This window comes from Diaporthe amygdali (assembly GCF_026229845.1).
Source record: "Diaporthe amygdali strain CAA958 chromosome Unknown NODE_70_length_49086_cov_69_260360, whole genome shotgun sequence".
Lineage (NCBI taxonomy): Eukaryota > Fungi > Ascomycota > Sordariomycetes > Diaporthales > Diaporthaceae > Diaporthe > Diaporthe amygdali.
Genome location: NW_026517090.1, coordinates 1 through 13633, shown reverse-complemented (window position 1 = coordinate 13633; position 13633 = coordinate 1). Strand labels below are relative to the sequence as shown.

General features: G+C 49.4%; 3 protein-coding genes across 3 annotated transcripts; 2 read left to right on the top strand and 1 right to left on the bottom strand.

The window, feature by feature from the left end:
* Window positions 1–1113: 1113 nt before the first annotated feature.
* On the top strand, window positions 1114–2372 carry J7T55_002190 (uncharacterized protein; the record flags this gene model as incomplete). The annotated part of the gene is made up of 3 exons (XM_053136195.1): window positions 1114–1255; window positions 1308–1424; window positions 2239–2372. The coding sequence occupies 3 exons, from the start codon at window positions 1114–1116 to the stop codon at window positions 2370–2372; spliced, it is 393 nt and encodes a 130-aa protein (XP_052986195.1).
* Window positions 2373–4702: 2330 nt separating this feature from the next.
* J7T55_002189 (bah domain-containing protein) lies at window positions 4703–8839 on the top strand (the record flags this gene model as incomplete). The annotated part of the gene is made up of 8 exons (XM_053136194.1): window positions 4703–4760; window positions 5363–5726; window positions 5970–6393; window positions 6634–6687; window positions 6897–6969; window positions 7261–7572; window positions 7734–8183; window positions 8661–8839. 8 exons carry the CDS (start codon window positions 4703–4705, stop codon window positions 8837–8839), a joined length of 1914 nt encoding a protein of 637 aa, XP_052986194.1.
* A 3207-nt stretch (window positions 8840–12046) lies between these two features.
* On the bottom strand, window positions 12047–13150 carry J7T55_002188 (uncharacterized protein; the record flags this gene model as incomplete). Its single annotated transcript, XM_053136193.1, has 1 exon — window positions 12047–13150. One exon carries the CDS (start codon window positions 13148–13150, stop codon window positions 12047–12049), a length of 1104 nt encoding a protein of 367 aa, XP_052986193.1.
* Window positions 13151–13633: the final 483 nt, after the last annotated feature.

Here is a 13633-nt window from a genome sequence, read left to right as displayed (position 1 = left end):
TACAATTCTCGGGACACTGACATTTCCGTACGTGCGTTTGTCTATTCTGGGCACTTTCGTGTCCTTCCTGCCGGCCTAGGCCTGTAAAAGTGAATTAGTCTACCAAGAACCCTGCCTTTTTTTTTTCGCTAGAGCAGCAACTATGACTGACCTAGACAAGCCCGGGGGCATAAATATGCTCTTTGCTACTAGCAGGACAGGGACACAGGAAGGCTCCCGACAGGGGCACAGAGGCTCCCGACAGGGACACAGAAAGACTCCGGACAGGGACACAGAGGCTCCCGACAGGGACACAGAAAGACTCCGGACAGGGACACAGAGGCTCCCAACAGGGACACAGGGGCTCCCGACAGGGACACAGAAAGACTCCCGACAGGGACACAGGGGCTCCCGACAGGGGCACAGAAAGGCTCCCGACAGGGACACAGGGGCTCCCAACAGGGGCACAGAAAGGCTCCCGACAGGGACACAGGGGCTCCCAACAGGGGCACAGGGGCTCCCGATAGGGACACAGGGGCTCCCGACAGGGGCACAGAAAGGCTCCCGAGGATGTCGTATTCATCAAGATCCATCTATAGACATGCGGAGGATAGAAGCAGCTAATCAAAAGAGGCAATTCTGTACCCTTGGCCTGCTAATAGTGGGGGCCACAAAGTGCTCCCATGCTCAATATTGAAGCTTCCTGCCGGGGATGCTGTCCGTTGAATCGAGGTAGACGTATTTCTAGGCGGTAGCCTTTATGTGAGATACTTGTAAGCGATAGCGCTAAGGTTGTGCCATGTGTGCTCGTGACAGATGCTGGCCCAACAAGCAACCAACAAGTGCTGATCCTGTAGCATGAAGTTTCATTGTTGCAAGGCTCCGCCGGCACTTTCCTTATTAGCCCTCGATTGATGATGCATGACAGACTACTATGAGTCCAATGGAGGTTGGCACTGGGAAAAGGTTCGCCGAGCTGTCTGATCAAGGCTGTTGGGATGCCACCGCCGTAAGTGTGTCCACGTGCTCACCAATGCTGCACCGCTATATAAAACAAGGCCGACTGACCCCAAGCCACGGCCTTCCGTATTCATAATCAATTCCTTTCAATCTCACATTCAAATCTAGAGCAACATGGACAACGATAGCAAAATTCGTGCTGGAATTGCTAAGGAGTTGGGGTATCAAATCCTCTCAAACGTGCTCAAGGAGAGAAAAGCCTTTGCAGAGTGGCTTCGCGAGGATGGTAATGAGGAAGGAGCCAAAGAAGTTGAAGGTCAGTTTACAAAACAGGATCGAGATTCGTCTTCTAACAACCCAAACTTTAGAAGCAGCAAGGCGTGCAGCAAATGAATTCGAGAAGCCAAGCGAGCAAGAACGAGAGGCTTGGAATAAGCAATGTGATGCACGTGGTGTTGAAGGGGCACGGAAGGGAGAGCATTGTCGTATTCTGAGGTTTAGTACATCAGATAAGCGACCAGGGAGACAAGAATGATCCTGGTCTATTACTAGGTGTGCTTTTATCACTATAACGCCTTAACAGGATATGAAGAGATATGTTTACTTCTGAAAAGCGCTGCAGATCGGATCATCTCGCATGTGTAGCTCCCAGCACCAAGTTGCGTTAGGTCGGTACGGGTTCTGTACAGTACATAATCCATAACATAGCTGCCTCAATCTGCAAGTGCTTGCAAACACGCACATTTCTGCTCACACAGTAACAGCGTTTGATCAGCATGAGCCAAATGATGAATTGTTAATTCAGTCTATGACTGGGCCTGATTAAGACTTGATTGAGTGCGATGGACTTTAGAGGCTTGTGTTTGTAAGGGGTCTAATGAGTATCCTAAAGGTTGGACACAGGACAGATGAGTTACATTACCTCGGACACCTTACTATAATTTCTTGACCATTCACTTCCAGTCACTATATGCAATTCGCAGTGATGGTTGTAGTAGCAATAACACGGGGTTCTGGACAAGGTTCCCAGTGACCGTGTGTTGCAGCTTTGCCCTGTTGCTAATCACGTTGAGCTGATAGTGTTTAAAAAAAAGAAGAAAAAACAGAGAAATGTATTGGTGCCCAAATCAGAGTGCTGACAGACCCAAATGCCTCAATCACATGCACAACAGTATGCATCGCTGGATCCTGAGACTTCGTGAATCATGTATCTATCTCCGAAACTCTCGCATAGATTTCCTTTACCAATTCAAGCCCTGCCCAATGTGATATCAGAAATGTGGAAACCGACCTCAACAGCCCCGCCAGCGGTCCAGGGACGTCGGGATGAGCCTAAAGAGACTGACCCGTCGGAGTCGTGGATGTCCCTGGATGCCCCGCCTCCGGTCCATGGACGATGCGACAGCTGGTGGGGCGGCGGTCTTGCGGAGTGATCAGATGTTGACCCATGCTTCAACAGGGTCACATCAGCAAGGGGGAAACTAAGTGGAGTTCGATGCACCCTTACTCGTGGAAGTACGCTAGTATTCTTGGAACTGCGGTGCCCATGATTTTGGGCGACCGGTGTTTACGTACGCTTTAATTCGCCAAAACTACCACGCCAAGACAAATATCACAGTCGAGAGATGTGTTAGTGCTGCACTCAATCAGGTCTGACGATCCACTCTTTGGGCGGGGCGCGGACTTCGGCAACGTGCTCCTTGACCAGGGTGTCGGCCACTCAAATCCTCTGTCTACACTAGTGACCCGCACAAAAAGCTCTGGAGGATCTTCAGCCCTGGAACGGGTTCGAGGCAATAGATCGGGAGGCAGGTGCGTGCAGCATCCTCGCCTTCTGGAGCTGGGAGAGCCTAGTGTCAGCGTTCTGCGTACAGATATGTCATAAATTTCATCTCGGGAAGTGAATGAGCTGCGAGATAATATGACCAAGCAAGGACCAAGTGCCGTCCGTGGTCTCGTACTTGCGCATGTCCTCACGGAAGCCGTCACCACTCCCTACTCATTCCTCATACGGACAGAAAATGTAACATTCACCATGCAGTTATTGGGATCGTCTCAACAGTCACTGGCGCCGTATGCTCTGCACGTGTCTAAAAAATGGCCCTTCAGAATCCCATCCTTATCATCAAACGTCCCTGAATGTGGCCGTAGTTTGAGGACCTGAGGAACATGAACTGTGGTAATGCATGGCCGTGTGTCAAGAATGTGGTGTCAGGGGTTCGGTGAGCTAATGCAACACCCTGGAAAGACGAGCCATAGTGAGATGGCTCCAGAAATGACGCTGTCGCTCGTTATGCAGACAGTCACATGCTAAACCTATTCAGGATGAAGTATTGAACAACTTTCAAGACTCCGTGCAGTTGCGCTCGGCCTTACTCATCAGCTACCATAAGAAGCGCTAAACCCATTGCACTCAATGGCCGCATTCACAGGCCAGATTGTGCCATAGCCGGCCGGCTGGCCAAAAGTCCGCTCGCTCTCATTGGCGGTACGGCATCTACCTCGTGCAGAGACCGGGGACTGGCTCCAGGTTAGGGTGTGGGCCGAGAGGCTGAGGACGAAATGGCACGATTTCAAGCACGACCAGGTCAGGGGTGTGTCACTTTCGAGGAGGGCACATGCCCCTGCCAGAGGGAGCACAAACCACTTGTGACCCGCGGTTCACAAGTGGTCTGTGCACATTTCAGCAATATACAGGCCCCATAGCAGGCGAGTCGGCGCCGATTTCCCGCATGGCAGCGGCTGTGGGATACGACCGTCAACGGTAATACGACTCTGATATCCGGGTTTAGACATTTGTCTCTAGGTTTGTTCGTGAAGCAGGCATGGCCAACACTGATAGCTTGGTACCAGGGCTGCTGGTGGTTTTTGCGTCCACGCCGTCTCCTGACTAATCGACAAAAGATCTCATGTACACCAAGCCAGTGCATGGCGGTCTTGGAGTCGAATGCCTCTGAAGATGACGAGACTCGCTTAAGAACTAAGCTTGTGCCATAGCAAATGAAAGAGGATGTTTACGACGCAGCGACAAGACGAAACCACGTAAGATCCAGTGCGTCACGCCGCCGACTATCTTTTCAGACAAGATGCTGCGGTTACGAGGAGGTCTAGTGATGAGAGCTTGCGGGCAAGAGGATATGTTCCGGTCCATTGAGTTTCGAGCCTATCACAACATTCGGAAGGCAAGGGCGTCAATATATACAGGTTCTCTGAGAAACTTGCTTGTGCAAGAGTGAATCCTTGTGCCACGGATTTAGACGCCCAGTTTCTCTCATCCTTTGGACGATTTCACCTTGAATCGTATTTACAGCAGCAAAAATTGTTGGTTTCCCAGCCCTTCGTGTGGTATGCGGCGAAGGCCTGCCTGGGGAGTCCTCGCCCCAATCACTGGAGTTGGAAGAACTTATCGGAACGGCGAGGTGGGTAGGCAGTGGAGGGTAGCGACAGCGTGAGAACAGAGGGTGTGCGCAAGACTCGTGACGGTGCTTTCGTCTCTGGGAGGCCTGAGTGGCTGGGAGCTGAAATCATTTCCGTGATTTACCAATCGGAGGATCCGCTCCCGTGGACTACACCAAGTCACTGAAGACCTTCTACATGCCCGAGGCGACCTGCAACTTGAATAATTCAGGCACGGGCGCTTCCATCTACTGTACCTTTTCATGAACACGTTCATACCGGGTCCTCCCCCTTTTGCCTGCCCCTGTGTATGGCTTAACCCTGGGGATGGCAAGTCACATCCGGGTCACAGGCCAAGCATGGGAGGATGGTCCATTTCTCTGTTGCATTCGAATTTCATTTTGATTCGGGCCGCACGACGAAATGTACGAGTGCCAGCAACAACTCGCATGCACGGACAAAATTGCTCATCGTTGGGTGGCTGCCTAGCTCGTGTCACCTCGACCCCGCATACCGAAACCATTCCTAAGCTCCTCCGCCACCCAATCACACGTTTCTTCTCCATCCCCCATTGCTCTTCAAATACGTCGTCCTGTGCCGTCTGTAGTGATACGCGGAAAATCTGTTCTCGAACTTGACCACATGTCTAGACTCATTGATTACGTGACCCTTTGCTGCAATCTCTTTCGCGTCTCGAATGCTTCTTTAGCTGAAGATAGGACTGGCGTGTGGCATGCTCAACGGTCTCCCTGACCCAACATTTTACACGATGGCCGAGCCTTGCAGGCAAGAGAAAGACAGGAATAAAAGCAGCATAGCCGATTGCCCATTTTTAGCACAAGTCATTTCTCTCAAGAGAGCACGGAAGCCCACAACAAGACAAAGTTTCAAATCCACGGAGTGCCGATTTGTGGTTCAGCCGCGGAGAGAATGGTTCCAGATGACCAAATATAAAAAATTCGCCTGTTTGTAGCATTCAAGCGGGGTGACAAAAATGACAAATTTCGCTGATCGTCGTTTCTATTAGTCAACGGATCTACATACCAGCCTGGCGACTACGTCTTCATCGCAAACGAGGAAACGCTCAAGAACCAGTATTCGTCTGCAAATGATAAGCAGCTCGGCCCCCATTTGAACTACAACAACAGCTGGGTCGCTCGAGTCGTTCAAATTCGTGCCAGAGACGAGTTCAATGTCTATGTCAGCGTTTGCTGGATGTACTGGCCAGATGAGGTGCCCCGGGGCACCAAGATCGGGAACAAGCTTATCCAAGGCCGTCAGCCCTACCATGGGCACAGCGAATTAATCGCGTCCAATCACAGCAAGTGTTGGGATACCATGATCATTCAACACATTGTTACTGACTATCAGCTGCAGTGGGTATCATTAATGTCAAATCGGTCATCCGTGAAGCAATCGTGACTCAAATAAGAGGAGAAAACGAGGAAGAAATTCAAACTGCGCTTTATTGGAGACAGACATTAGACATTTTTACCAAAAAGCTGTCAGTAAGTAATAATGGTAAAGAGAACGATGGAGTTTGGCCGATATTGACGAGCATGAAAGGCCATAAAGACGTTTTGCCATTGCAACCAACCTCAAAACCCTGATAAAATCATGATTCAGTGCCCCAGCGAGAAGTGCAACCGGTGGCTTCACGAGGAATGTTTGCGACATCAAATCCTGCTGAACATGTACACTGATCTGCAAACAGACGAGAAAACCCGAGTACTCGACACCGATTTGAGGTCGGCGGAACAGGAAACGAATAATCGCGATGTCGAAATGGATGGAGCTGGCAACTTCGTCGGGCATGACGACGGAGTTGAGCCTTACTTGTTTCCTTTTCCTCTACCAGACGGCGCCTCGCTGAGGCCACGAAATGGCTACCCATTGAAAGTGCCAATTTGTGCGGCTCGCGGAAGACGAAGGAAGAAAGTTGTCGAAAGCGTTAGAAAACCGTACGAAGGCCAGCTTCGGGCAGAGTTTAATGCAGAAGACGACGTGTTCGAGATCACATATTCACAGGGCGGCGATGAAGGCGAGAGGAGATGGAGGGTGGGGTTCAATTGCACTATATGTGGCACGCATATCCACTGATCAATGTAATCCCAATACTTGTTACGCCTCTTTGGCCACTCTATTTGAACGTGGTATCCACAGAAATTAAGCTCTTACTCTACATGGACACAAACGGAAATCGTCACGAGTGGTCTAGTGGTTGCATACTAATATTGAAAGTGTAAGGTCTACTACTATTCTCATGCACTGCTTCTGATTGCTAAATAATTCCGACAGAAAACGATAACAGTGATGCCTGGAATACATTTCCGCATGAGATCGGAAGCGCATGTGAGCTGGCAGCTACGAGCTGAGGTATTTGAGGGAAGACTCATCGTGAACTCCGCACCAAATAGCTAAGTGCCATTACTTTTTAAGATGATGCTGGGCGTCGAGATGAGGAGGGGAGGAGAGAGTCAAGAGGGATCTGGGATGCTATGGCGCCGCTCCTGCTCGAAGTCAGGTTTGGATACCGGCCCTGACTGGGGAACCGGCCACAGGTACAAGAAGACTGGGAGAACTCGGCCCCACCTGGCGATGTCCCATATCCCAAGGCGGAAAGGATACGGACGGGTGAGGCCATACCCGAGAAAGACTCGCAGTCCGCGTGGCCTATTTTAAATCCTCTTTGAAACCACTAGTGCCAGCTATATTTCCCGTGAACATCAAGTATAACAATGAGAAGAAACTGGTGCCCAGGTAGCCTCATTCCAACAAATGGTCCAAATTCAGGTGTAAGAGATTGGTATTGTATCTTACAATGTCTCTGAGTACAGCGGGATGCACAAATGCGTGCAGTAGAAGAGACATCCCAGCACTCGGTAGGCCTGCGAAATGTCTCACTTGCCAAATCATAAAACGCAGCAGGACTTCATAATGCCAAGCCAAACGGCGAGTCCGCTGCCGCAAAGTCTGACTATGAGGTGCGGAAGGCTCACAGCTTGTCCCAGAAATTGAAAATCCGAAGACTTCAGCGAGCCATCAGGGAATTTCACAATTCCGTGCATGTCGAGGAGATCGAAAGGCAGCTGAAAGGAATCAAGCCGCCAGATGTGATCGTGCCACCTACTATTCAATATGATCTTACCGAGAGGGCCCGCCTGGCGCGGCTTCTCTCACACGCTGCGGATTTCAAGAACATGGACGAATTGCAGGACATTCGGACTCTTCTGATTCGTGCGTGGGTCACTGGCTCTTGGTCGTTGTGGACTCCGAAGGCGCCCGGATATGGGATTCGATGCCGGCTGAGAAACATACATAGGCTGCATCGAAAATTCTTTCTTACTATCAGACTGACATACGGGCGACGATGAGACAGATGGAGTGTCCCCGCATAGAAAGCCTCAACTCAGGGATTACTGTTCTCGCCAATGCTGTTTGCGTCGTTGCAGCGAAACTCGGAACCGATATCCAGCTGCCTGAGATATTAGATTGCTCTTTGTGGAGGGATACCGTCAAGTTTATGTTAAGATTCAGTATGGGCCAAACACAGCCCCTCCGCTGGGGAATCGAATTCGACAATGACAAGGTTCTTCTGGAGGGCACACCCTCCGATGGAAGAGATGAGTGGGCACTCCTATGCAGCAACAGGCCAATATCCATCAGCTATGAGGCCGCCAGTCAGACAGTACAATACCTACAGCAGCGTCTGGACGCAGCGGCAGCGGAGAAGAACGAGCGGAAAGCTCAGATCTTGAGGTCAGGGGCTTGCATACGCGATATTCTGTATTGCTTGACTACCTTGACCTCATCCATCAGGGGCCAACTAGAAGGGTTCCAAGATGACAGTGACAACTTAGAAAAAGGCCTGTACATGCTCATGAAAGCGAATGAGTATTTCCTAAAAGTGTCTCCGTCCGCGATTGGGAAGTATCCGGCTACAGGGTCTTTACAATCAGAGATCCGACATCGGCTACAAGAATCGGTGGTTCGACGAGCTCGAGGTGAAATGATGGTGATGTCACTTTTTATCACTCTCAAGGCGGTGAGACAAGCTGTCGAGGTGCTTCAATCCCGAAAATAACCTGTTTTTCGTCGCATGGAAGACATGCGGTTATCATCAGCACTGGAAACAGGAAGACACTGCAATCTTCTGCAAATGTACCTAAAAGGACTCTCTGGTCTCATATCCCACGTTGTCGGCATCCTAACGTGGTTTCCTGTGATTAAGTCACTTCTGTCTGATATTATTTAACACCCACAGCACCTGAGCTGTGCAGCACGACGTCTCCGTCTTTGTACAGACGCTGATGTTTTCCGGCCAGAGAATTGGCTCGAGGCCTACGGGAAGGCGAGGAGCCTGATGCGCAAGCAGACGGATCTCGTCTTCGGTGCGGGAATATGGGGCTCCCCTGGGAGGAAAGTCAGTTTGATCGAATTGAAGAAGGTGATTGTGGAGGCGAGCCGGAGACACTTGCTTCTAGGGGATGAAATATTCACATAGCCACACCAAATGCCCCATGAAAGATGGACATGCCCAGAATGACTTTAGCAACCACAACCTATTTTTCGGCTGATGACCGAGCCCCGAGACCGCGAGCTACTCAGCTTCGAAACAATAATAACACCTTTACCGCCTTATTTTGTGCTCTTTGCCTCTCCCGAAAATTCCTTGCACCTCAGACGCCCACCCTCTCAGTCGTTGAAAATGCTCATCGATTTCATTACAGAACCTCGTCTTATCTACTTCCAGTCTGCAAGGCCTTTGTCAGTATCTGGGCTCCGCCTTAGATGGAGCAATACTCACTCGGTCCGAAGACTGCTTGTCGTTTCCTCAAGGTTGCTGAGCCTTGCAGTTGATTTTCTCCTCCGGACGACCAACATTTTTTGTTGAAGACAAGCATTAGAAGAATCATGCCCTATTTCGACCACAGGTTGACTTCCAATCGCTTTCTCTCCGCACGGTCCTCGACGGGGCGTTTCAAGATTGGGTCCTAGTGTTGAGGACTGGTGCTTGGGGGCTGGATTGGCAGGAGTCGGAATTGCCCATTCTATCCAGAGAACAGTTGGGGATCAAAGATTCGGGGAAACTTTCATTCTGAAGCCCCCAAGCGGTGATTTGATCGTCATGAAAAGAGGATTTAAAGGTATCGTCCAGGTTCAGATAGTACTGGTCCTGGAGGGCTACAGTGATTCTATCTGCATTATGCGGACTTGAGTTATGAGCCATGATTGAGGTTGTTGAGTTGAATGCTGATCTGGTAAACCTAGGGCCAAAGCGTGCCTGGCTCATCTACGTCAGAGTCATGACCTGCTGCTTATATGCACTGTTTCTGCTTATGCAATGCGTGAAGCAAGTATGGTGAACCACTAGAAGTCCCTGAACCCAGGAAATATGTTATTCCTGGTACGGAATCGAGGCTATGATGGCCTCAGTATGACTGATGAGGCCTGATATTGGTACCTCGGGATATCGCCGCTTTGGCTGTGCACATAGCCACGTCCAGGACTGAATTAATCCAGGACTCAATTGTTCTACTTTCCGATGATGCTAGGTTTAATTGACAGCTAGACCTTGACGCTAATTGCATTTTATCTCAGCTGGCTTCAGACTATACGACCAGGGTCCCGCATGAAGTGTGATAAATACACAGAACTGCGGGAAGTTGACGCCCGAATTTTATTTTTCGGCTGCGGTGCGAGAATCGTTTTCAAGGTTCTGGCTCAGACACCCCCAAGGCGTGGATTTGGTACATAAATGATCTGATCTCGCCTACTGTCGATTTGGACTAGCATTTGCCTCAATATTAAAAGAACCGCCTTGTCCCTCAAAATGAGGATTGTTACCGCATGTTTGATTTCTTCCACAAGGTACATGCTTGCCGCATTTCTCTTCTGGTGATATGCTAGCTCCTGTCTTAGACGGCCGTTTTCCCATGTGCTCCGCTCGATGATCTTTTTGAGGCTAGGGTTCGGCAGGTTCTCAACTCCCTGCAGCTCGTCTTCTTTTTCACCGACTGATAAAGGGGTTATGTGGTTACGCGCGACTGAATCTGCGCGAAGATCCTGATTGTCATCGAATACTTGGCCTTGGCCGCTTGTCTCGAGGCATTGCTGAGCATCCTTGTGGGAGCCGAAGTAGCACCTTGATCTCACAAGTTCTGGGAAGGGAATTTTCTTTTATCCCCCAGGCTAAAAATGAGATTTGTTTTACTGAAATATTATGATTGCTAAAGGTGGCCGCTGAACCCCGATTCAGGGCATGAAAATAGTCTCCAAATGGGTCTCCTATGCCCCGAACAAGGCCCACGCCTTTCGGTCCTTCAACAGTCGATGGGCATGACGATCCGAGACTTAAACGTAGCGATCTCAAGAATGCTATAGTAATACGGATAAAGTCTTTTTTAAACAAACAAGCTTTATCTGGTCACTTCTAGATACAATCTTAGGCCTCTGTCCACCAGCGATAGCGTTGGAATGTTCTACAGTACTCTGAACCTTTTTCTAATGCTCTTGGTGCAGTCAAGTAGCTAAAATTCTCATTATATTGGGTAAATACTGTATACGAACGTGGATCGTCTGTATTTTGTAACAATAAAATGCTTTCTTTGTTTATAATAGATCAGCCGCTTGCTAGGTGGCGCGCATTATCCAAGCATGCGAGAAAACGACGCAGTTCCTCGCTTCCTTTTTGGGATGTGCATCCATCACCTGGTAATAAAGCGCTCCCTTTCCTGCGGCCCCCGGAACAGCAGTTGCCTGCACCTTCGCTAGCGTTACAAGAGAGAAGACTCCGGGCAGAAGTGAGGGCTGACCTGGCCAAGAAACCGCCAAGACGGATAAGCTGGTAAGAAGAACAAATCAACAGGCTTCAGGTGGACAACAGGGATCTGCGCATGACCATTCTCAAGCAGAGAAGAGGTTGCCGTGGGGAGAGACAATTTGATCACGGCCTTGAGGGAACAATATTCCAAGTTAAAACGTGAGATCGACCAGCAGAGACAAATCACAATACTCGCCAGCAGAGTTGCCACTGCTGTTCAAGAATTCAACCAGGCGGCTCCGCAGTTACGGAGCAATGTCGCGGATGTCAAGGCCGATCATGATGTTGAATGCGGGGAAGGCAACACGCACGAGATTAGCAAGGAGGTGCATTGTAAGATTAGCGATATCGTGGAGGTGTATAGCCAGATATAGGTGCGTATATGCACCTTACTTCCGGTTGTATGCGATCACCCAGTGAGATTTTGCACAAGCCAAATATTATTAGTAGCAATAGGTATAATTTAAGATGATTTTAAAACGTGCCTCTGAGCAAAGCTGCAACGCTTCTCGCGAATATGCGAATATTCACAAGTAGTATAAGTTTAACCCGTTTCCTTGAGGACCTGCGTACCACGGATCCACCCCACGACGGCCTGCGCGATGCAGATTCACATCTAGCATATGAGAAGCGGCATGAACAACTATCTTGGGCCGCGCCCGGCAGCATTCTCGCCGCGATATCACAGCTATGGGCTCTACTCGAGCAACGCCGGAACCGCTGATGTGTATGCAACGCGACCATCGTGGAAACAATCATTTTCTGGGACGATGCTCCCTAGTGATGCACTGGTGGTTCTTGTGGTAATAGGCAGCAAAACACTCTTTGATCATAAGTCAAGGAGGGGTTTGAAGTTTTGTGATGATGAAGGCATATCAGGAGCAGGAGCTACGATGAAGCAACCACACTGGTTCCGTTAAACTCAGATGCTCCACCCATTCTGACCATGATATTAGGGTCCTCCAAAATCGAAGGTCGCTCTTCCGCTTCCACAATCAAATGGTCGACCAAGCATGGATAGTGTGGGTGAATATGCGTGGTGCGAACCACCATTCTCCTTGAGTCTTCGCAAAAGTTGCTGCACACCAGCCGATGAACTTTTGGACTCTTCAAGTACATAACAGACACTTCCAGTTTCCCATCTTCCCTTGATTTTACCAGTCTTTGACGGAAATTTGAAACAGGAGAATAATGGCCAAATTCAGCATTCCATATATTATAGACTGTGCCATCCTTTACGGTAAACTCCCCAGAAGCATTATTCCAATCGCCTGGCTGGAGGCTGTTCAGGATGGTCTTCTCAGCTCGTAATCCGTGCTTGAGCTGTCCTGTTTTGTCGAGGTCGGCCAAGACAAGATATCGGGGCGCGTCGAAGTCCTTTGCCACAAGCATTGGGTTTGCTCCGAAAGCAAGAGCAGCCAGAAACCATTCGTCGTTTTTTATCAGACTGGTCCATTGTTTTGCTTGCTTTATCTGAGCCGCTGTTCCTGGTACGATTCCTGCGGCGGCCGCATCAAGAAATGCGTAAGGAGGGAGGTGCTGCCCAATCTCGATTTGGATATCGTTTGGAAGGCCGGAAAGTGCCCCAAGAGAACCGGCCCGAACCATATCCGCGGCCTTCTTACAGCCCGTGTCAAACAGATCTGAGATGTCAAGATAGTTTGCCGCACGTAGTATGTCGAACAGCGTATCTGCCTCGACGCGCATGAACTCTGTATCCCACTTCTGAATTCGTTGCCCCTCGTCAAAATTGGTGTAGAAGCCGCCTTTGGTCCTCAGTTTGTTGTTGGCATGATATTTGCACCACCACAATATCATTGAGAGTGTAGCTGCACGGATGGGAAGTCTTGGTATCCCTTCTCTTCTCACTACATCTTTCCCAAAAGTTTTAATCATATCCTGGAGCACCCCTGAGCTCTGGCAAATATAGGCTTCCTCATCAATGACGAGCTTGCCATCGCATGCTTCCAGGGTTATGTTGTTACGAGACATGATAACACGGCTGAAGCTCTGGCTCGAATTATGAGGTCAAGAATGAATTTGATAGTTTATGATTGTGAAGAGCAGGCGGATTTCATGAGAAACAAGCAGCAATCTTGGAGCATTTGATGATTTCACACAATATAAATAAGTGAATCCAGTGCCTAGATTTGGGGTTGCGCTCATTATCGTCATCGTCTCATTCAAGGCCCGAAGGCCGTGGGCTTTTTACGAGCACAGGAGTCCTCTAACAGACACATGCTGCTTTTTTGTGTTTGACAATGCCTCTTTTAACCAAATATCTTCAATAGTCGCTAAAGGGTCTGTACAAGAATCAGATTTCATGCCCAGATCTGGTCCAGCTGAAATTCGTGAAAGCGCCGAAATCCAGGACAATGTATAGGTATCAGTCGTGTACAAGGCCCAGAGATAGTTTGAGCTTCCTGACCACCAAAATGGGAGTCAATCATGATCCTCATCTTAGTTGCACATCTG